At 40.3% G+C, this 25,379-nt stretch overlaps 1 protein-coding gene across 1 annotated transcript in view; it reads left to right on the top strand.

The window, feature by feature from the left end:
* Positions 1–25,379, top strand: part of KCNK2 (potassium two pore domain channel subfamily K member 2) — a 142,876-nt gene that overhangs the window by 28,349 nt on the left and 89,148 nt on the right. Inside the window, exon 2 of the mRNA XM_082048069.1 lies at positions 2,994–3,182. Within this exon, the coding sequence (XP_081904195.1) occupies positions 3,149–3,182 (34 nt within the window). The 5' untranslated portion in view covers positions 2,994–3,148. The remainder of the gene's footprint in view (positions 1–2,993; positions 3,183–25,379) is intronic.

The raw sequence follows: 25,379 nt of genomic DNA, 5'->3' as shown, positions 1-25,379 counted from the left end.
ATCTTCTGTCACTATGTTTCCCCCCCACATGCATCAGGGGATGGAAATTCTCCTTAGCCCTTCTTTTGTTGCTGATAGATTTCTAGCAACATTTTGTGTTGCCTTTCGGAGCGCTGGCCAGGCTCAGCTCTAGTTGGGCTTTGACCCTTCTAATTTTCTCCCTGCATAATTTTGCAACATTCTTGTATTCCTCTTGAGCGGCCTGCCTCTCCTTCCAGAGGTTATAAATTCTCCTTTTATTCCTGACTTCCAGCCGCAGCTCTGTATTCGGTCAGGCAGGTCAGGCGGGAGGGATGTGATCCATATATCTGGAAGAAGCAAGGGAAGATTTGGCAGCAGGCTGGCCCACTTGGTGAGGTGGGCTTTAAACTGAAGGACTTGGGGACTTACTGAGTGTTGATCTGTCCCCTATTTCTCAGGGGACAATCCAGCAGAGTTCTCATTCCTCTAGGAATTCCAAGAAAACCTGTTAATTAGTCTCTGATTTATAGACTCTGATTCTTCCCCCACTCGAAGATCTTCACTAACTGACTCATATTAAGTGAATTCATCTCATACATTCCTAATTATTTTCAGTACACAAGAGCATGCACACTAAATTTACAGAGGGCTGTAGCAATTGCTCACAGAAGCGAGTTACACAACTTACAGAAATGGGAAATGAGAACAGGCAATTTCTGTGCTTGTGTAATAACCAAATGATCAAAAATGGCTTAAGTAAAGAGAATTGATCATTTGAAAGCATTTTTGTAGACATGCACACCAGGAGAATGTTTTGTCTTTAGAAAAAAGCCAAGCAATCAAAACAGAGTTCAAGCAGAAAAGCATGCTATGTGGAAAGTCTTTCTAGACAATTTATGCTTTCAGCTCAGTGCTGGTCTCACTTTGACCATCTTTGATGCTTTTTTTAGTTCCAAGAACTTCCTACTTATTTTTGACCTAAAATTCTTGAGGCTTGGTTTTCTGTGGGATTGATTTTTGTTGATTCTTAGGTGGCAGCACTTACATGTTTGTTTTCACAGAGAGACGGAAAGCTGGATCAAAAGATCTGTATCACTTTAAATTAAAGGGGATTGGAGGAGCATTGTCTATCAGAACTGTTCCTGTACGCAGTTGCTTACAGAGTAGGTAGGATCCCGTGCTTAAAATGCACAAAGCCAGAAAACATTCTCTAATTTAAAGAATTCATTGCACTTGTGACTTATTAAGCAATAATACATAACTAAATCTTGCTGCAAGGCAGATTTTGCTTTAATTTGTATCTACATCTTCATCATAGCTGTCAAGCTCTTGATAAGTGTAAAGTTTTAAAGTTAATTAAAATTACTACTATGATATTCTTTTATTTGGTCTTTGTCAACTACAACTCATATTTCCAGCTTGTCACTGCAAACAAAAACCAAGAAATCAAATTAAAAAATGTGGTGTTTTAAAATATTTACTTGGCTTCAGATGTTGTGCCTTTAGATGAAATGTTAAGTATTTTAGAGCTTCTTGTGGAAAGTTGTGAAAAATAGATATGTGAAACTGTTGACGTATCTATCACAAGGAGTCACATATGGCACATCTTCATCTTAAGAGGTTCTACGAAGGTCTTAGGAAATGACATCATGTGAGTGGCCATGAGCACTATAATTATTTTAATTCTGTTATATATGAGTCTGTTTCCAAAGTCTGGGCCCAAATTACCAGCCTGTGAAATTCACAAGCAAAAGTTCCTTTTTAACTGAATAGAGTGGGAATGACTTCTGTGTAACACAACCTTCAAAATCAGCTTTTTTCAGATAATTTTCTTTTTGTCTGGAGGACTTAGTCCATTGGCCATAAAAGAATTTGGATTATAAATTATGGATTGCAAATCAACCACACACAAATGTTTGGCTACAAGTTAAAATCAAGACAGGCTTTTTTTCCTGACGATGATATTCCTTTGTTTGTAAATGCGTAGTATTTACAAGAGGATCACAGAATGTTTAAGAGAGATGCATAGTTACGTTCATTCTCTTAACCCCTCGCCATATATTCAAATATTTAAAAAGGTATACCAGAAATTTAAGAATGAGGTTATATGGCTCCCATATCATCACGTTACTTGAAATAGTATTCTTTGTCTGCACTGCTATGTGACTGTTGTGACAATTACGTTTACACAAATATTATGACTAACAGACCAGTTTTTCTGTGTAAGATTCCTACGTGATATGATTTTCTAGAATTTGGAATAATTATGCCCTTTTTTTTTTTTTTGAGGAATTCAATAGAAATATAAACAACATGCCTTAGATTACTGACACCTGAACTTGGGAAATCTGTGTACAGCTGAGGGTAGGGAACTAAATAAATCAGGGTCCTTTTTCAAAATTTATAATTGGGGTAATGATAATACTGCAGCTCATGGGGAGGAAGAGTGAACTGGGGAGACGTGAAGAATTAAATTGATAAAAAAAGTTACAGAAAATAAAATCGAACTTTATAAAGATTATGTTATTCCCTTCTCCCTCATCCTAATCAATAACTATTGATACTGTTGAGAAAAGATGCTTAAGAGCCTTGTTTGTGACTGCTACTTAGGAAACTCATAAATTAAAAAATAAATTGTAGCAAGGTATGTCTTCCTCCTTTAAACAATGGAGCAAATAGTATACTCTCTATGTCTCTCTAAAACATACTGGGGATCTTTCAACAGCAATTAGAGTGCATGCTGCATATGTATGTTTCATGTGAATGATACTCAAGAAAGGAAGAATTAATGGGAACACTGATTTTCATCTGTTCATTTATGGTAAAGAAGCAGTAGTCTTTTAAATCCTTCTGGAAATACAATAATTCAATCTTTCAAGGGACTCTGGGTGATTTTGGTTCAGGTTTCTGAGAGCTTCCTGATCTGTTCAATCAGCTGCCCTTTGTAAAGCACTATGAAAATGTAAAACATGATACAAATGCCATGTGTCATAACTAGTAACCCACTGGTTTACTTTTATGTGTACATTGAGTATTTTGGACAGGAAATACAGAGAGAGAAGATATGTGTACTTTGGAAGAGAATATGACGAAATGACTTGTTCAGAAGACTCCTTAAAGGCAGCCATAAAGGAACCACTTTATCTTAGAACAAAAGCATGGTGACTTCTGAATATTACATCACCAAATGAGGAACCCACAAGCAAGACATAATTTTTACTGTAAGTACTACTACTATAGACAATTAATTAATTTAGTTAAACTTTATGCTTTTTAATCCATTTCCATAACATGAGATAGTGGACTAGAATGTTGAATTAAATTAATTGATTAATAATTAAACCAGAAAAAAACCTTGATGACATACATCTCTGTTCTAAATAAAGATGTCTTAGTTAATGACCTTTCTATTGAAATGTTGATTTTGTAGTAAAATCTGTTTAGAAAGCACACTTGTGTACATATTGAAGTTTTGCTGTACCTGAACGGCATAATTTAGGCAAATTGTGCCAGTTATTTGGTATGGTTTGTCGTGGTTGAGACGGACAAACAACATAGACCAAGATCTTCTAGGATGAAAGTAGTAGATGCCCTTTATTGCCACAAGTGCATTTTTATACAGTTTTACCAATTCATGTGTCTCTTCACTGCTGGTTACAAGTTACAGCAGTAACATCTCATTGGCTAATTTTGCTATCATCAATGTTACTCTTCTACTCCCTTCTGTCTCACGGGTACATCCTTAACAACTCCGGATACTACTTTACTCCCATTTTTCTCACAGGTAGGCCTTCATATCTTCAAGGCTAATTTCTGTTCTCATGCCCTCCGTCAGGGAATCCACGGACCCACCGTAGTCGCCCACAATGGTTATTTGGGAAGTTGTCCTTAACTTTGTACTGATCACAGATATGACTTAAGTACTGTGTATATTTATTTACATATAACAACGTGATGATTAATTTGGAGCTTGGAGGTTAAGAATCTGTGGAAAAGATTGATCTTTACCCCAAGAACTGATTTAAAACTTTATTTCATTTAGACATGTTAGTGTGAGTAGTCCCTACAGCAGTCATATATTGGAGGTCCTTGTGTTTTTATTTGGGAATTAGCAGCAGGTTGTGGCTGGAAAGTTTTCATAGGCCCTGAGGAAAATGCTAGACAAAATCTGAGAGAGAAAAAAGTAATGCTTTAGTACTTAAACTGCATGAAAGAGGAAAATCTGTTCGCAGATCTCTGTCAGACTATGGACTCGCACTGTAGGTTTCTGAGTGAGAGATGAGTCTTCAGAGCCACCACAAAAGGAGCAGTTCTGGGTTTAGAATTTTTTGTTTTTCCCTACTCAAAACTAATTTAGAAAAAGTCTACTTCCTTCCAATGTGATGTATGAGTGTTTTTTGTTAGTGAGCAGGAGTTTTCTCCTTCTGCCTGGTTGTCTGTAGTCCTCACAAAGCACAGAGGTTAACATAATTTTGAGTAATTGTGTTGGACTGGGGATAAACAACTTACAACCTTCGCAATGGAAGCTTTAGTGCCAAGTAACAGAACTTTATTGTTTGATGCAGTTCTGTGATTTGCAGAGTTATGTGAATTGATTGGATCGCTGTCTACTGTTCAACACTTCTGCCCAGTGCTGTGCCCAGGTGGCCCAAGAGGCCAACAGCATCCTGGCTTGTATCAGGAATAGTGTGGCCAGCAGGACTAGGGCAGTGATCAGCCCCCTGTACCTAGCACTGGTGAGGCCCCACCTTGAATCCTGTGTTCAGTTTTGGGCCCCTCATCATAAGAAAGACATTGAAATACTAGAGAGAGTGCAGAGGAGGCAACGAGACTGGTGAGGGGTTTGGAGCACAAGTCTGATGAGGAGCAGCTGAGGGAACTGGTGCCATTTCACCTGCAGAAAAGGAGGCTGAGGGGAGACCTTGCCGCTGTCTACAACTACCTGAAAGGAGGTTGTAGCATGGAGGGGGTTGGGCTCTTCTCCCAAGTAGTAAGTGATAGGACGAGAGGAAATGGCCTCAGGTTGTGCCAGGGGAGGTTTAGATTGGATATTAGGAAAAAATTAGTCACAAAAAAGGTTGGAACAGGCTGCCCAGGGAAGTGGTGGAGTCACCATCCCTGGAGGTGTTTAAAAGGCATTTAGACAAGGTTCTTAGGGAAATGGTTTAGTGCTGGAGTTAGGTTATGTTTGGACTTCACGATCTTGAGGGTCTCTTCAACCAAAATGATTCTATGATTCTGTGAAAGTGAACTAGATTTTTATCTTTCTTTTAAATGATTAATTATGCTGAAATGATGCCTTCCAAAATACTTAACCATTTTTATTGAAGGACCACTTTTCCTTGGATTAGTTGAATCCTTTATCATATACTTCTTTTACTGCTTTAAGGTGTGTACTATGGATATAAATGTTCAAGCTGGAATTACTGATTAAAAAGCCCAGCCTATGGTAATTTCTCCTTGTGTTACTTTCTTTCCTTCTCTGGTCTCTCACAGAACCAGTGATTACATACTTCTATCTAGAATTAGTTTAATTTCTTTCTGAAGCAACATCAGAGGCTTTAGATAACCTGTCAACTCTTAGTGTTACAGCTGAAGAGTGTAATTTCAAAACTTTAGGAAGCTGATGAGCTCAAGAATTTGATTTTAAATACTGAAAACAAACACACCATCACCGCCAATAACTTATTTTCTGTCAACTTTTATCCCGTGGTTCTAAAGAGTATGGAAAACAGCTGAGGTAAGTTATGCAGAGGTACCAAGAATGCTGTAGCACCCAAGGGCAGCTGTTCAATAGCCTGCAGCAAAGTCTAAAGGAGACCTCAGGCAGGCTGAATGTAATTACACAACTAGAATTTAAGTAAGGTGTCAGAACCACCTGGGAAGGAAAGCGTTGCTTGCTGTTAGTAGGGTGCCAGGCAGGAAATGTTTTTAGATTATTTACTACATAAAATAACCTACAGTGCAGTCATAATGTAAAATGATAGAATACTAAAGAGAAAAATGTACAGTGTCAGTAATTTTCAACCTAGTAATGAGGTATAATGGTACAGAGCCATCATGCTATATTATGCAATTTGCATTTTATAGAATGTATATAACTTCAGTTATTTGCTGTCTGTTGGGTGAAATTGCACCAACTTAATATTTAAAAACAAAAATTACTTTTCAAGAGAAAACACAAGGAAGTATCAACTCTATCCTCTCTGAAATGTAAGTTTTATATAGGGGTTGGATTAGTAGAACACAATCCTTTGTCTATCTGTGACATTAAATCTGAAGGGTACATTAGAATACATCTCAAAAGAGAGTCTGTGCATCACATATAAGAGGAAGTTGGAGTTAAATATTAACCATGGGCTTTAGTACAAAACCTTTTCATATGAAAAAACAAAACATAATGCAAACAAGCCAACAAGATCAGATGTGATTTGCTTTGAAGGTTGTGTGCAATGGATATTTATTCTGTACATCTTTAGAGTTATTGATGCTCTTTCAATATTTGCAATATAGGTGTTGCCAAAAAAGCCATAACCTAAAATGAGAAAGGTGCCTTAAGAGCAGAAATAAGGAAAAATCATAAACAGCTTTATACCACAAACAGCCCTTCAACTTTTTTCTCTGAGGATACTGGAGAAGCTAAGAGGTGAAAGTCTGTTAAGAGGATAGAAAAGAGAAAATATTTCCAGTATTTCTAAATGTCTTAGAAATAGGTATTATGTTTGAAAGCAAAGGAGAAAAAGTAAAAGGCTGTCCCAGAAGTGGCACTTCTTGTTTGACTAGCTGTTCGTTTTGCAAATATTTTTGTTATATCCTAGGTCATGCTCCATCCAAATGAATGAGGTTTTATTCTTGCAGCCTCTGTTCCATTATTCCATCGATCTTCAAATTTTCTAGTTTTCTAGATTAGTTAAGGAGCTGCGTGAATAAATACAGCCAGGCATTTGTCAGCCCACTACAACTGTAAGGACTTACTTTGCAGAGATTATTTAAATGCACGTACACTTAATATGTGTGCTTGGTGTTTCTCCTGGCCCTGGGTGAGAATTCTACTGTGGTCAAGGTTTTAAGTTTGTAAGTATATCAAGTGCAGGAACAGGGGAGAGCTGAAAATTGTCTGTGAGAAGACAATGAGATAGATTTTGAAAAAGATGGAGCAAAAAGATGGAAATGAATTCCTACTGAATTCCTACATACTGTAAAGTATGAAGTAAAGAATGTAAGCAGTTCTGACAAAGCAGGTTTGAGAAGCTGAGAGGCACCACATTCAGATTAAGTAGAATTTTTGTACATTTATTTGAATTTGATTGAGCGACTTAGATAAAATAGATGGTAGTTTAATTTTCTCATATGTATAGCCACTTCCCATCTTAATTAATCTGTAATGAAAAGAGATGATTTGCTTCCTACATCCACTTCTGGAAGAGAAAGGAACCACACCATGCTGCCAGGCAAATTCATGTAACATTCCACACAGTATAATGCTGAGATCTTCAATATGATGCGGTAAACCACAAAATAAGATGAAGACAAATACCTTTTTGGCCTCCTTCCACTGTTTTATTAATTATATCCTTCTTTATTTTTGACTGGTGAAAAGGAAAAAAATGCATGATTTAAAGTAGTCATGACGACTTTTTTTTTGCCATTTCGTGTTTTGAAACAATACTTACTACCTGAAACATTATAGTAAATGCATTGAGTTGTCCATGCATGGTTTTTGAGTTACTCAAAGAGAACACATCTTTCTAAAGGGTGGTCAGAGTGAGCTGGGAGAGGGATGATTTTATTCATTCAGTGTTTTCGGTAAAGATAACACACAGGTTAACAGTGAAATGTAATATATTGTAGTCCAGGATTCCACTGTGGTCTTGCACAAGTTTGCTGGGTTTTTCTTCTACCTCCTCTTTCACATGCCCAGGATTTTAGTCTAAAAATCTAAAAATTCCTTTCCTAACTGTTCTGTCTGCTTGCTGTGCCTAAACAAACACTTAAAATTTGGGCAGGTTCAGGTTCTTGCAGATACAAACAAACCAAAATGTTTGGGCAAAAGAATCCAATGTGATTTATCTGAATAAGCACTGAGTAAAAGTAGCCATGACTTTGAGTTTTGGCCTCCTGAAGCCTTGCTGCAATAGCACTCTACTAAGACAAAATCGGTGGCAAAAGTTGCAGACCATCAGCATATCTTCAGTGTTCAGCTTCTTTTCCTCGTCTTTTGGAAGGAGGTGGAGCTCACCTTGCTTTGGTCACTATCTATTCTTTGAAATAGTATGACTAGCACTTAGTGCATTAAGCAGGTGCTATGTTCTCTGTCAATTACTGTAACTGTGATAGGTGAAATGCTGCTCTGCAGCTGCGCAAGGATATGGCGTCCAAGCAAGTATTTCTAGTGGTAGGACAAAGGGAAGATGAGTGACCGAGAGCCAGAGGTGACGAGGCTGTGACAGGTAGTCCTCAGCCTGTGTGGACTGGGGAAGAAGAGAGAAGAACTGAGGGCTAATCCAGGCAAGAGAGACCCCGTTGTCAGAAAAGGTGTGCCTGGTGACAGGGCTTTCTGCAGAGAGCTTTTTAACTCTAATCTCCATCAAACTAGATCAAACCAACCTCCATACAGCTCTGCAGCTTTCCATCCTTGCATACTTCAAAGAACTGAAGTCTTTTCTGTGCTTAGACTAAAGCAACCCCACTTCAGTAAAATAAAAGAGACAATTGTGACAGATCAAGTTCTAGATTGTTACTTAAACCTTTTGCTGAAATGCCGATAATTTACAGTGCAGCATTAACAGTAAAGTTTTTTTGTTTTTAAACTTCAGTAGAATTAGCTCTCCAAATGGAAGACTAGGTCTTTTAATTCTTGAAACAAACAAATCCCTCGCACTGCAGGGACACCTAACTAATAATTTATTTTTTTTTTAAAGACTCATGTGTTCTGTGTTATGAAACACTGAAAGAGATTTTCAAAACTGCTCTCTAAAATATGCTTTACACACATTCTGCAAGAATCTGCACGCTCGGATCTATAAAGACATGCTGTTTCTAGCCATAAAAGCAGAATTCCTTTGCCAGTCCATAATGTTTTAAGCAGAAATCCATTTTAACTACTTCATTTATTTTGGAAAAATATCAAGTTAAAAAGAAAACTCGGGACACATGAACCCAAATGAAACAACAAAAACATTAAATTGCCAACTAGTGAGCTTGCAGCATCAAATTTTGCAAAGTTCTAGTTAAAAAAGGATAAAGAGAATCAGAATGTTTTTTAAAAAATATTTTAGATATTGCTATAGATATTTATAGATATTTGTATAGATATTAGATATTAGTTAGATATTTAGATATCTAAAATGCTTAAACTAGTGCCCAAGTTAAATGACGACATTTTCTCCTCTACCTAGTTTGCATAGTAAAGATCAACCTAGATGGAGTGCTTCTTTATTTCTTAAATTGAAGCTAAAACTTCAGAGCTTCATTATTTTCCTGGATGAATAGTCCTCTGGTAGCAGGTAAGTTTACATGTGTCCAGTGGCCATGAAGTAGCACTTCCAGGCAGTCCTCTAGTTTTAACTTTGGAGCCACATCTTCAATTCTGGCTTATGAAACAGATTTACAAACAAGCGACAACAACAGAAGTCTACTTCGAAAGTCTCTTTCCAGCAAACAAGAAACTGCGCTCTGGAAATACATTGTTTATGTGGGGTTTATGGCAGTAAAGTGATCAGCATCAAAAACTCCAAGTTTGATTTTTGGGTCAAATTAAAGGCTACTGCCATAATCCGAAGTGTCTTACTTTAGGGGGACTTCAAGGATATCAGTATATCCCATCTTCAAGTGATGATGTGGGATGGAATAGGAAAATTCAGTCTCTAAATGGTTGGCTCCAAGGCTGGTGCTACAAGCAGGGCTTTGGATTTTTTGATAATGGTTGGTTTTATAAGACACCAGTCTGGACACTGTCACGTGGGAAAGGTTTATCTCGCAGGGGCAAAAGGATGCTGGGGCAGGAATTAGCTGGGCTCATTTGGAGAGCTTTAAACTAGGCTCGAAGGGGGATAGGGTTGTAGCTGGGCTTGTCCCAGTGGGGCTGCATTCTAAAACTGATGAGGACCGGGTGGCCTCCTATGCCCCTAGGGAGAAACTGGTGTGCTCTGCTCGCTCTCTGAAATGACTGTACACCAATGAGCGCAGCATGGGGAATAAGCAGGAGGAGTTAGAATCCTATGTTCGGTCGGGAGATTATGATCTGGTGGCAATTACAGAAACATGGTGGGACAGTTCACATGACTGGAATGTGGTCATGGATGGCTATGCCCTTTTCAGGAAAGATAGGCCAGCCAGGCGTGGTGGTGGAGTTGCTCTCTATGTGAGAGAGCAACTACAATGTACTAAATTCTGCCCAGGAGCGGATGACGAGCGAGTTGAGAGTGTATGGGTCAGGATCAAGGGGCAGGCTGGCAGGGCTGACACTGTTGTGGGCGTCTGTTACAGGCCACCAGATCAGGCTGAGGAAGTTGATGAGGCCTTCTATGGGCAGTTGAGAGTGGCCTCACAGTCACAGGCCCTGGTTGCTGTGGGTGATTTTAACTTCCCTGATGTTTGCTGGAAGGACCATTCAGCCAGCCAGCCGCAGTCCAGGAGGTTCCTCCAGTGCATTGATGATAACTTCCTCATGCAGATGGTGGAGGAGCCAACTAGGAGAGGTGCACTGCTGGATCTCATCCTCACTAACAAGGAGGGTCTGGTTGAAGCAGTAAAGGTTGAGGGCTTCCTGGGTTGCAGTGACCACGGGATGGTGGAGTTCAGCATCTTGTGTGGCAGGAACAGAATAGCAAGTAGAATTGCAACCCTGGACTTCAGCAGGGCAAACTTTGGCCTTTTCAAGCAATTGCTGGGGGAAATCCCATGGGCAAGACTGCTTGAAGGAAAAGGGGCCCAAGATAGCTGCGTGGCATTCAGAGATTGCTTCTTCCACGCTCAGGATCAGAGCATCCCCACACGTAGGAAGTCAAGGAAGGGAGCCAGGAGGCCTGCGTGGTTGAATAGGGATCTGTTGGGTATGCTCAAGCAGAAGAGGAGAGTTTACAGGTCATGGAAGCAGGGGCTGGCCACTTGGGAGGAATATAAGGCTGCTGTTAGAGGATGTAGGAAGGCAGCTAGGATAGCCAAGGCCTCCTTAGAATTACAGCTGGCGAGAGGGGTCAAGGACAGCGAAAAGAACTTTTTCAAATACATAGCAGATAAAACTAATACCAGAGGCAATGTAGGCCCACTGATGAATGGGGTGGGTGCCCTGGTGGCAGAAGATACAGAGAAGGCAGAATTACTGAATGCCTTCTTTGTCTCTGTCTACTCTGCCAGAAGCTGTCCTGGGGAGCCCTGTACCCCTGAGACCCCGGATGAAGCCAGGTCAATGGAGGAGTTTGCTTTAGTCGATGAGGACTGGGTTAGGGAGCAATTAAATAGTCTGGACATCCATAAATCCATGGGTCCAGATGGGATGCACCCGTGGGTGCTGAGGGAGCTGGCTGAAGTCATTGTTGGGCCGCTCTCCATCATCTTTGCCAAGTCTTGGGAAACGGGAGAGGTGCCCAAGGACTGGAGGAAAGAAAATGTCACTCCAGTCTTCAAAAAGGGCAAGAAGGAGGACCCGGGTAATTATAGACCAGTCAGCCTCACCTCTGTCCCTGGGAAAGTAATGGAACAGCTTGTCCTTGGTGCCATCTCAAGGCATATCAAGGATAAGAGGGTTATTAGGGGCAGTCAGCATGGCTTTACCAAGGGTAGGTCATGCTTGACCAACCTCATAGCCTGTAACAAGGTGGATGGATGATGGCAGAGCGGTGGATGTGTGTGGTCTACCTTGACTTCAGTAAAGCCTTTGACACAGTCTCCCACAGCATCCTCACAGCTAAGTTGAGGAGGTGTGGTCTAGACAATAGAGTAGTGAGGTGGGTTGCAAACTGGCTTAGGGAGAGAAGCCAGAGAGTGGTAGTCAATGGTGCGGAGTCTAGTTGGAGGCCAGTATCTAGTGGAGTGCCTCAGGGGTCAGTGCTGGGGCCAATATTATTCAATATATTCATTAACGATTTGGACGAGGGAAGTGAGTGTACTATGAGCAAGTTTGCTGATGACACTAAGCTGGGAGGAGTGGCTGACATGCCAGAAGGCTGTGCAGCCATCCAGAGACCTGGACAGGCTGGAGAGTTGGGCGGGGAATAACCTAATGAAATTTAACAAGGGCAGGTGTAGAGTCCTGCATCTGGGCAGGAACAACCCCAGGTTGGGAGATTACATATTAGAGAGCAGTGCAGGGGAAAGGGACCTGGGCGTCCTGGTGGACAACAGGATGACCATGAGCCAGCACTGTGCCTTTGTGGCCAGGAAGGCCAATGGCATCCTGGGGTGTATTAGAAGGGGAGTGGTTAGTAGATCGAGAGAGGTCCTCCTTTCCCTCTACTCCGCCCTGGTGAGACCACATCTGGAATATTGTGTCCAGTTCTGGGCCCCTCAGTTCAAGAAGGACAGGGAACTGCTGGAGAGGGTCCAGCGTAGGGCAACGAAGATGATTAAGGGAGTGGAACACCTCCCTTATGAAGAAAGGCTGAGGGAGCTGGGTCTCTTTAGTTTGGAGAAGAGGAGACTAAGGGGGGACCTTATTAATGTTTATAAATATATAAAGGGTGAGTGCCATGAGGATGGAGCCAGGCTCTTCTCGGTGGCAAACAATGATAGGACAAGGGGTAATGGGATCAAGCTGGAACACAAGAGGTTCCACTTAAATTTGAGAAGAAACTTCTTCTCAGTGAGGGTGACAGAGCACTGGAACAGGCTGCCCAGGGGGGTTGTGGAGTCTCCTACTCTGGAGACATTCAAAACCCGCCTGGACATGTTCCTGTGCGACCTCACCTAGGCGTTCCTGCTCCAGCAGGGGAATTGGACTAGATGATCTTTTGAGGTCCCTTCCAATCCCAAACATACTGTGATACTGTGATACTGTGATACTGTGATTTAAACCTTAACTTAACCTCTGTTAGATGAAGAATACCTGTTGCTGGTTACATGTAGCAGAAAGTCTGCCACTTGTTTGTAATTTTGAATCTGCATATAAAACAATGCGAAAGCCTAAAATATATCCTAATATCTCTTTGGATCTCAGTTATTTTTTTTTTGTCTTAGTCTTGGACTCTTTACAAGTTAAAATATTCACTTATTTAAACGCTTGATGGCGAAATCAAGTGATTCAAAATACATAAACTTAATTAGGAAACTATTTTATTTACTTTGGGATCAGGATTAAGATTGTAATATAATGCTTTTTACTGAAGATATGTGGCAGGAAGAGAAGCTCAGAGAAGAATAACATTTTTTCCACAAAATGAATTAGTAGTTTTAGGAGTCGTCGTACTGGAACAATATATTAGACACAGATAGACCAGCTGGAAAGCAACCTAAGGGAGTTTAAAACCTCACTTTTTCCTGCTACCCAATAAGTATTAAGTCTCTGTATATAAAATCAGTGGGATTCTATACAGGCAAAGGAATCTGTCCAGAATTGATGGACAATTAGAAGAAACCCTGCCAACCCTGTGTTCTGTGATTCTAAGCCAAAATATGTTGCTTTTTTCTATATTTAACATGCACCAAGCCCTGCAACAAAGATGAAAAAAAAATCATTTTGTGTGTTTGTACTAAAACTGTTATGCATAGATTATTTAGGAGAAAAATTATTTTGACTGGTTCTCTTCCTCAAAGATTTGAAGCAATATATGAAGTATCATATTATAAACTGAGAGTTTGTTAATACCAGAAAAAAATATCCCTTAACAATCACTTAAATGATGGAGTGGTGGTTGCTGAACTGTTCATTTGAAAACTCACTGAGCACAGAAATCACAGAATCTCCATTTTTTATCCCTTATGCCACTGAGAAATGCTTGCTGGTTTGTTGTTCTGTCTTCATTTTCATCATGTTCTAAAACAGAAATGTATCACTGTCTAAAAATATGTTGGTAGGTAATAGAGAAAGGCAAGTGAAAGGTCAAATCTCTTGCAAACTGGTAAAACCACATAACTTAAATTTAAATAGAAACCCCATCAAATGACCAGAGATAAACAACTTAGGGGTTGTAATATAATTTATAAAAGAAAGAACGTTATCATTAGGGGCGCCTGAGACTGTAGCACTGATGAATAAGGCAAAATTTCCATTGACTTGCCTTTAGATGTGTTCTGGGTTCTTGTTTGGTTGAATTAAGGGCATTTGTTTGGATTTTCTCTGCTGCATGTGATACCTCTTTTATTTTTTTGCCACTCTTCACAAAAAACACATGTACAAAACAAACACTCCTCAGTGGGAGACATGCCTACATAATGATTTTATCTTGCTAATATTGCCATTATTCTGTCAAATAGATCTTTCAATTTTCCCACCTACCATTTGCTTTATATTTGCTTACAAAACAGCTTAAGTGCATTGCGTGTACTTATCTACACACAGGAAAGTTAGTAGAATGCTAAAGAAAGTGCTGACACCATACTCTGTTTTCTCAGAGTTGTAACTTTACCTCCAAAGGACTCATAAGTGGGTGCTCCAGGATCCCTTCAAAGTCTCCTTCTGCCCCCATTCCTTGATTGATGAGGATAGTTTCAGAGATGTTACCGTCACACCAGAAGTGGCGGGAGGGATGCAGAAGCTGTACCAGAGGTGACCTTTGTCACAGGGAAGACAGGAGCCTAGATCACATCCCCACCTATATACACGTGGCCTGAGGTGATCAACAACTCTGAGAGCTGAATCTTCACCCACTTTTTGGACCCCTCATCAGGGTCTAAGTTAATGGGGCCATGACAGCTGTTGGCTGTACATGCCGAACCACACATATACCAGAAGAGATGTGTCCTCAAGCCTACTGTTCCTCTCATACGGAGAAAGCAGAGCCTTGAACACCTGGTTACACTTTGGAATAAGAAGCTGTGTTTGACTTTTACAGTGGCAGTGCTGCCCGAACTGCTGCTGTTCGACTCTCCTGTAGAAAGGGAGGCTGATCAGCAGGGGCCATGAGCTGGCTGAGCCTGGTGTACGTAGTCTGATCTCTCACATGAATAAGCATTTGCTTCAAAAGAAGTCCAGGCAGGCAGGAATCAAACATTAGAGCTGAGTTCAAGATATTGAAAAATCACAGTGAACTTGTTTTATATACATTTTTAAAAGTTGTGCTACTTCCAGTATAGCTTTGGCTATTGCAAAGAAGCAAATAAAATACGGAAACAATATCCATGAAAAATTCAAGTAGGAAAAGATTTCTGAAGTTTTTTGATTTTTTTTTTAATATTGTGGTGCTTCAGATGAGACATCGACTAATTTCAAATGTTATTGTAATTATTTTAAGGAATTTTGAAAACCATTGGCCAAGAAGAGTAAAAAACCACAATCACAGAAATAATCTGGTCTGAGGCTGCAGTAGAAAGATGTATGCTGATGTATATATGCAGAAATTTGATGAAAAGTGATAAGCATCATCATACTTATGCTTTAATTTGGAAAACCCATGTAAAGAACAAACTGTAGGAGACTGATAGTAAAATCCTATTAATGTATGACTCACTGCTATTTGGATTTGATCACCTCTGGAATGCAATTTGCTATGAACAGAACAGTTGCAAGAAAATGGCAGAGAAGGGCCTCAGTGAAGAGCTCTGCTGACGTAGCTCAGCCCCAGTGTAGTCAGTATTTCAGAATATGAGCTGTGCTTTGCCACCTGTCTTCTGGGCCATGATCATCTCTCTTCATGCTGTCAGCAAACACAGAGAGGCAAGACACTCAGAGATGCTATAGCTTCCCTTGTTCTTTGGATGTGCTGCTTGGAGTTGAGTCCTTTTGGAGAGTGTGGCAATTGCCACCCAATGGGACAGCAGTGGCTTTCTGGTGGTTCTGTGACTTACTGAGAAATGTCCAGCACTCAGTCTGTGCAATAAAAGCCACTGAACACAGGTAGAAAGTAACAGTACTTGTCCTCTTCAAGGTGGGACAGAATTCTTGCCTTTGCCGAAGTGTATGATGGGACCAGACTCTTTTCAGTGGTGCCCAATGATAGGATGAGGGGCAACAGGCACAGAGTAAAACACAGGAGGTTCCATCTGACTATGAGGAGAAACTTCTTCACTTTGAGGGTTCCTGAGCACTGGAACAGGCTGCCCAACAAGATTGTGGAGTCTCTTTCTCTGGAGACATTTAAGACCTGCCTGGACACACTCCTGTGAGATCTGCTCTGGGTGAACCTGCTTTAGCAGATGGGTTGGACTAGAGGATCTCCAGAGGTGCCTTCCAATCCCAACCATTCTGTGATTCTTTGAAAAGGAAAATTAAGTGTAAAACTCCATTGAATTCAATACTGAAACTCAGTGAAACCAATGTTTCAGTGCATATACTTAACCAGACAGTTTAAATTCATCATTGCCTGGGTGCTGCACCTGGACTGTGTAGCCATTTGCCTGTGTAGCAAATCTTCTGGGAATCTCTTGTTTAGCTGCTTAGGGCTGCTGTGAGAGTCTTGGATCTCTTGCTACATAAATGCAATCAGATTTAAAAAAATCCCAAAGAAGCTAATATATAACCCATGCCTTTCTACGAAGAGTAAGAAAAATTAATTTAATGAACAGGCAATTAGTAGCAATGATAAGCTTCTGGTATTCTTTAAAAATATGCAATATATATACAAATTGCATCTGAAAAGCCTATCCTCTATGAATATAAGAAGAAAAAAAACCTGTTTTAGCATAAGTAAAATCCTCAGAGGGAAGAACTGGTATGTTACTGACTTTGCAAAATATATGGTTTTGATCATTTATATCTTTCATTCCATTAATCCTGTCCTCATACAGACTGTAAGGAAGCTGGGATACTTCTATTCAAGAATCTACTTCAGGTTTCTGTTCAACTGAGATAAATATCCAGCAGAAGGGGACACCACTATGAAGAGCTCACCCAGACTGCTTTTTTATGGTAAAATCAGTGGGATTCTGTACAGGCATCGGAATCCATCCAGAATTGATTGACAAATAGAAGAAACCCTGCCAGCCCTGTGTTTTAAGCCAAAATATGTTCCTTCTTTCTTTATTTAACATGAACCAAGCCTTGCAGCAAAGATGAAAGAAAAAAAAAGCACACAGATGAGGAATGAAATTCTGTATAGAAGTTTTCTCTGAGTTACAGATGCTATTGCTTCCATACAGAACTGAACACTTGTGTAAATAAGAGAACAAGACCTTCACAATGCAAACATGTTTAATACAAGTGCAAAGCCATGCAGTAGGGTGGCTTAAAAGATCAAATTGAAAGCTGGTGCATATAAAATGTCTCTCAACAGATATGTAATGACAGGAAAGAAAAATGCAGCTCTATCCAGGAAACACATTTATCAACAGGCTTTGCAAAAACATTTGGGATTTCTAGTAAACCATGATGAACACTGTAGAAATCTTGTTTTTAGCTGTAGGTACAGAAGTTTATTCACAAAAACTCAAGTACATTTAAAACTATGGGTAGACAGGAGTGTAACAGGACAGTGATGGCAGAACTGTGGATGCCTCCAGCTGCATGACTTGAGCATATCCTGTAAAGCAGCCTGTATGACAGATCTTCAGACAGAAAGTCATCAGCTCTTAAGCAGAGGGTCATTCCTGGCACAAGTTGTCAGTCCTCAGAGTTCAGAACAGGGTGGAAGTCTACTGTCTTCTCTACTGAACTCCCAACCATCCCTTTGAAATTCTCCAACTAGGTAGGCATTCATCTGGAAACCTCTGTCTTAGCTTCTCCAAAATGTATTCACTCATATACTGGGCACTGTGCACTTTTCATTTTAAACTAACATTAATGTGTGCATCAGAGCTCTGCTTCCCATAATCTATGGGAAAAAAAGATGGGCTGGGAACTTTGCTTTTACTGAATTTATTCACATGGCATAGTGCCTTAACCATGTATGGCTTTTTATACCTTGTACTCTAGCTATGGGTGTCTATTTGCATCACCGCAGAGTTAGCATATAATAATAGGGATGTACAACACTCATGATAGACCAATGCCCCTATCCAGGTTGGTGGTAGACAGAACAAGACAGCAGGAACACACACTTGGCATAGCGGGGACGAGACTGTGTTGCTATTCTTTGCTAGCATGAACTGGAGATAGTGAGAAATCTTTTTTGAGGTATAATAAAATGTTTTTAATGACAAAAGCCAGTTCTTCAAGAAAAAAAAAAACCTTTGCTCATGGGAAAGCACCAGTCTGACCAGAAGTTCCCATGGGAACCTGCATTTCAGCTACACAATGGGCACAATAGTGCAACTGCTTAATATTGCTAGTTAAGGTGTTGGACCAAGAGATTAATACTGCCTCTTGACTCTTTATTCCAGGGGAGGGTCCTGAGCTGCACTCTAGTTGCTTTTGTGGGATGTGTGAGGGTCTTTTACCCAGTTCTTTTTTAAAAAATACAAAGTTTTAATTTTAATTTTAATTCTCACAGCATGTGGAAGAGGGCATTCAAGTGTGTGGGAAGATCCAGCTTCTGACTACCTGTGCAAGTCAGTGCACACATGTCATGGTCCATTCAGTGATGGACTCGTGATGGTTCTTTTACCTTGATCTCGAAGTGCAAAATTAAGGTGACCAAAATGCCAGGGGATTATAATTCAATCAAGCAGTGTTACTTTATTAATTTGCCCGTAAAGCGGCACGCAATAGAGAGAGAGAGTAAGAAAAGAAAAGGGAAAAGAAATGGGGAAAAGTAAAAATAAAGATGCGTTTATCACCAGTCCAATTCCAGAAGCATCCCTCTGGTCTCCGGTCCCGTGGAGTCCAGCCGGTCCTCCATCATGGTTCGGAATCCTCTGGCGGGAAGATCTTCAACGGTGTCCATTTGGGAGCCATCTTTTATGCTTCTTCACCCCGCCTTGTTCCCATTGTTTGAGGTCAGTCTCCACCTTGATTTCACAACCCAGGCTTGTACTGTGCAGGCTCGAAAGATTCACACTTTCTTTTGCCAACGCTTACATGTCCAGCATTCAGGGGTCTTTCTCTGGTCCATTGGGTGACCTCAGGACTCTTGGTGAGCTTCTGGGCATGCTCCTTTTCGTTGGCCATTGTTTGAAGGAGCAGGTGGGGGACACGTGTAACTGAGGCTTCAGGTGAGAACACACCTTCTGGATGGCAGTTATTGTCCCTGGGTTGAAGAGACCCTCATAACAATAACTTTCAGGAGGCGAGGGCTGGTTTGGCTGAAGCAGCAGGCGAAGTCCATAGAGCAGCCATTGTAAGCAGCAGCCCCCCCATATCGGAGAAACCAGTGCAGCACAATGCTTCTCCTTAGGCCTCTCTCCAAGTTATTGTCCATGTGTTCCTTCTGTGAGGGCCTCAGTTCTCTAAGTTCTTGATGGTGATGTTCAGCCAAATACTGCTCCATCTTCAGACCGACTCTCACAACACACTGCCTTCTTAGTTTAGCTTCAGCAATTGCCTGGCTTCTTAGATCCTCCTCAACAACAAGTAAGTCCTATCCACCTTAGACACCCTTTAGATGAAAAAGGAAAGGTTTTTATTTACCCAAAGTAAGAAAAATAACTCTTAACAACAGAGAAAATGGAGATGGAAAAATCCTACAAACAAACAAACAAACAAACATTTAGATAATTGAACAACCCACAGTCAGCCCATGTGCACTCTTCTGATTAATTTTCCAAACTCTATCCACAAATATTTTGTTCCCCGTGACTGCCCCAGAAAGTGTTTTCCTCCTATTCACTATAACATTTTTTTCTATTTCACATTGGAACAAGCACAGCCTCTTCTGCAATTTCCAAACACATATTATAAACAGAAGTATATTGTAGGAGAAACTAACCTTGGTAACCTATGCAAATATCAGAGTGTGAGGATTATATTAGAAAGGGTAAAAAAGGGTTAGTAACATGAAGAAGTAGAAAAAGCAGAAGAAGGGTGTTCCCACTGCTTTCTAAATCTGTCTTTGAATTATTTATTTGGCACTTTGACATCTCATAATATATTTTTTTCATAATTTTTCATATTTTTTCATTAATATTTAATCACAATTTTTAATTATATTAGTAACTTGAGGCTACTTCTTAACTCAGCAATAGCTTCATCTTCTATTAATAAATGGCACATATTCTTGGCCTTGACGCTTACTTGCTGTGAGTGTTTTGGCTTTGGTAGAACTTGCAGTCCAGGACATCATTATTGCCTCTTAAATCTCAAGTCTTCTCAAGTTATCAGCATGGTGTTTCAGCCTGATGATGATAACTTAGCATAAAAATGTTCAATTTTCACTGTGGTTCTTAGTGCCACCCTTGCTAAAAATACAGGTGATCAGAGAATGAGTTCTTACAAAAAATGTTATTCTAAAAGATGTTCTTCCAGCTGATTTTTCTTTTCCTTAGGCTGGATAAGGGACACCCTGGTACCTGAGAGCTGTGGGTTAGAAGGATGTTATGTCTCGGTGTGTGTGACTGAGAGGGCTTGGGATGAAGATCTTGGGCTTTTTGCACTGCATGCCAAATGACCTCCCATGCTTGGTTAACAGTGATCATGGGGCAGTGGACTGCATTGGTTTGGAGCCTGCTGGGGGACATGAGCCAAAGGGCATGACTTTGGGGTGTAGAGGCCATCCAGCCCAAATCCACAGGGGAACAATGAAAGATCTGAGACTTGCTGAGCTATCCACTCTCCCCACAGCTCTCTGAAGTCTACATGGCTCTGTGAGGACTAAAGAATGTGGCTTATGGGGTCAGGAAGGTTGACCATCTCACCACTGAGCCTCTGAGACCAATCTCCTGTTTTTTTTTGTGGGCGGCATGTCAGATAAATCTTTTTTTTTTTTTTTTTTATAAATTGGCCAGCCTCTATTTTACAATGTGAGGTTTTTGTTCTCATCCTCCCCATTGAGAGATTGTTCCAGAAACTGGCTCTTCTCATGCTTTTTGTGATTTCCAGCCAAAATTTATTCACTGAATGGTTTTGTATTTGTGCCAATGTGGTCTATTGGCTCTCTTTGATTGATCTACATGCAGCAATCAGATGTCTTCTCAGCCTTCATTTTGCCAGAATAAGTGAGCTCAGCTGTTACAGTTTCCTCTAACACAATCCATATAGAAGTCTTTTCTGCTCCTCTTTGGGTTAATTTTTGAGGTGCACTGATGACTAGAACCAGGTACACTTTTGCTACTGATGTTTCACTGTGGGTTGGCATGGAGAACTCTGATAGCACTTGCTGGCCAAACCTCACCTCCTCTGTAAGGCTGATACTAGCAAAAATAACCAGTATAAACAAGATGGTGGATTTAACAGGGCTTCTAATAAATTTAGTCAAAAAATGCTCAAAGAGCCTAGGTTATTATGTGGCACTTCTTTGTATTCATACAGTGATAAGACCAGAATAAGGACCAGAACGCAATAGCTCACGCAGGTAGTGCTGTTTGTGGGTGGGTCTGAAAGAGTCAGTACCCCAAATGTGTGATGTTCGTTGGATTTCTGCTCAGGGCCTGGCCACTTGGGGTTCCTTTCAGAAAGTACCAACTCTCCCCAATCACTTATAGGATACTTACTGTTCATAAGAATCTCCTTCCTATGGACAGAAAGTGTATATCAGACTCAGGGTTTAAGGATAATTGGACCTCGAATGGTCTTAGGCAGAAGTGTAACGTTCCCTGTGCAATGCATTGCTTTGAACCATAACAGATCAACAAGAAGAGGAAGGTAAAGGGAAACATAAGCTTCCCTCCCTCACAAGCTCCAGTGTTACATATAACTGATACATACTTTTCAGCTTACTCGTTACAATTAGAAAGATTCATCAGGGTTACAAGAGCCAACCTGGGCACTTGCATTAATTACCACCAAGAGAACTCTATGGTACCTGAAGAAGAGACAGAAAAATAAACATGCATTCAGCTTCAGAAAAGTAGAAGAAAATGTGAGGTATGAAGGACCTGGAATAGCAGCTAAGGACTACAGCATCAGACAGAGGCATTAAAGGATAATTTTTTCTCTTCAAAAATAAAAGTTTTCGAAAAGAAAGGTGGGCAAAACTAGCTACTAATTTTTTCCAGTGACCTCAGGCCAGAGGCAGGGGATTATATTAAATTACCTACAATTAAAGAAGAGCAGTCTAATTACCAGTTTGGGCTAAAAAAAAAAAATAAAATTCAAAAGAGTCATACTCTTTAAAATAATGAAATTCTGAAAGGATTAATTGCATGTGAAACACCTCAAAGAGAGCTTTATTTAATATTTATAAAAATGCCTGTGCTTTTTTCCCTGTGTATGGGATCCTAATTTGAGATCATTTTGCAGAAACTTCATATGAAATTTTGACTTATGTTTAGAAGCAGCTGTGTTAGTTTGCCAGGCTGCAGAACATTCTTGGATGAGAATGCAAGTTTTAGAAAGAAAAGAGGTGATGGAATGGTAGATTGGTCTGACAAACAAATCTTATTAAATAAAAAAAAAATGGATTGGCAAAGTTAAAAAAAAACTTCAACAGTTGAGTTCTCACGTGGAGTGAATTTGCAAGAAGTAATGTGAAAGTTTACACTTGAAGGAAAAAAATGGGTGAACTAAACAATGTGTGCCTTTGATAGAGCTACAATTTTGGCAAGAAACAAAACTATCCGTGGGAAGATGTACCTAAAATGAAATTAAGTATAAGCATTCTGCACAGTGAAGAAAATTGTTCTGTGAAAATTGCTCAGATAGAGAGCTATTTCAGATGACTGAAATGCCCCCTTCAACATGGATGGAATTGTTGCTTATAAACTGGATATTGATACCCAGGTCAATATGAAATCTTAAGTCAATTTGAATACAAACAAAAAAAAACAAGTTGTGCAGTGACAGATTCAGTTCCATAATAGCTATATACAGACTAAATATAGTTGTAAAGCAGTTTCTTGAAAACACAGAATTTTACTTATTATTGAGGGATACAGAATCACAAACTCACAGAATCACAGAATAATTGGGGCTGGAATGGACCTCTGGATATCATCTAGTCCAACCCACCTGCTAAAGCAGGTTCACCCAGAGCAGATCACACAGGAACGTGTCCAGGTGGGTTTTGAATGTTTCCAGAGAAGGAGACTCTACAACCTCTCTGGGCAGCCTGTTCCAGTGCTCTGGCACCCTCAAAGTAAAGAAGTTTCTCCTCATGTTTAGATGGAGCCTCCTGTGCTTCAGTCTGTGCCCATTGCCCCTCATCCTATGGTTGAGCACCACTGAAAAGAGTCTGGTCTCATCATCCTCTTGACATCCACCCTTGAGATATTTAGAAACATTGATGAGATCGCCTCTCACTCTTCTCTTTTCCAGGCTGAACAGACCCAGCTCTCTCAGTCTCTCCTCATAAGAAAGATGCCCCAGACCCCTCATTATCTTCATAGCCTGAAGGAGTATGTGGGAGTCCTTCCCATTTCCCTGGGCTTCAAAGCTGATGAAGGCTGAATACCACCTCCGTATCGGGGCAAGACCCTGGCATGTGCCAATCGTGTGTTCCCACATCCTTCAGACCTGGTTCCCGTGCCAAGGAAAGCTCCAGCCCAAGAGCCTGAGCATGAGCCATGGCATGTTGTAGCTGGGCGTTGGTCTGAACACTCCATGGAGCAGGACCCCGGTGGCGTGCCAAGGCATGCATGGGAACATAAATGTAGACATAGCCATAGATTATGTGAGAACTGAATGCCTGTAAGTTTTTAGGCTTCCTTTGAAGTAGATGGGAATTTGCCTGAATAAGGTATGCAAAAAAATGGAATAAAAGTGTTCAGTTTTGGCCTGTTAGGACATGGGTGCCAATAGTAAATGCTTTATTGCCAAAATCATAAGTAGCTAAATATTTGGGGATTAAGAATACTCCACCCAATGGCTTACTGATTAAAGTATTCACAGGGAGGTAGAAGACATGAGCCCAGATTTCCCCTCCTGTCTTCTGGGTGGATGTTTCAGCTATTGAGTTGCACTGATCCGTGCCTTTCAGGCCCTTGTTCTCTCATTTTCCTCCCTCCCTCCCTTCCTTCCCACTTTTTACTCCATCCAAGTCAAGTACTTTAAAAAACCCATCAAAACAACATCTGGAATCTGAAGTGTGGACAGATCCTCCCTTGAGAGACTTAAATCCCAGAGCTTGACATGGTTTAGTATACTTGATTTTCTGTAGGGTTGCCCAGTGGTGAGTTGATAGCACTTTCTGGAAGACCGTTGTGACTTCCTCTTATGGGTGACTGACTTTCCCCATATGTTATATAGGGAACTCAGGCTCTGACTCTGGTCTGCATCTGTTGTGTTTAATCAAAGCTAGGTGCACCAGTGCACAGTGACTCTTAAATCTCTGTGTTGGCAAAGCCCAAAGCCCATACAAGCCAAGGTGAAATCACAAGAGATGATGGCCAAATCTTGGCTGACTTTATTTACAGTGGTGTAATCTAGGTCAGGGAGATCACATCAATACACAGTAACCAATGAGATGTGAATCTGGACTGGAAGAAAGACTTCTTGTAAGACAGGGAGTCCCATGCTGCAGGTCAGAGTATCACACATTTCAATGCCAGTAGTCTGTTCAGCTAAGTGATAGCTCTGTGTTGCATTATAGGAGTGTGTGAACAACTTCATTAAGCTACTGATGTTTATTTCATTATCATAAACTGCTTATGATATACTAATGTAAATCTTTAATATTATAGTCATAATTAGAGTTTATAGGTAGTGTATAAATGCAGTATGTGCAGTTAATGCAGATGTATACCTATCTAAAATGTGCAAGAGGTGTACTGAAGGGTGCATTGCTGTTTGTTCATCAGTAATTGTTATACACACTTTAATGTTATTTACTTGGAGAGAAACATGGCTGGGTGTGACACTTGGAATATAAGCTGTGTTTTTCCACATATAGCTTTCTGTGAAATATTCTACACAGCAGCTATTGTGTGTATGTTCTTCCCTAAGTGGTCATTTTGAATGGCTAGTAGTTTAGCAGTTATTGATGGGTTGCTTTTGTGTCTAAAAATAGAGAGATGTGTGGATCCTTGTACACAGCGGGTATTCAAGTAATAATGAAAGTGATTGATGATAAAAAGCTTTCTTTCTACTCTTCTGTCATCAACAACCTATTGGGATCAAGAGAACACAGGGACAGAAATAAATCTTCCTTGAGTTGTTCTAAACAGTGAACTGATGGGATATTTCTTTGATCTCATTCAGTCGAAATTGATTAATTCTGTTAATTACTCTGTTTGAACTGAGTTAGCAGGAATTTTCTGAGCGTTGCAGCATCCTTGACAGTTTGTCTTCTTGCATGCCAAACAAGTAAACTTACTAAAGAATTTGAAAGGAGGTGGTGTCAGTGTAGTATTTGCTGACT

The sequence above is a fragment of the Streptopelia decaocto genome, assembly GCF_964273445.1.
Source record: "Streptopelia decaocto genome assembly, chromosome: 3".
In the NCBI taxonomy this organism is placed as follows: Eukaryota; Metazoa; Chordata; class Aves; order Columbiformes; family Columbidae; genus Streptopelia; species Streptopelia decaocto.
Note: the sequence above shows the minus strand (reverse complement) of the source record. Positions and strands in the feature narration are given on the sequence as shown.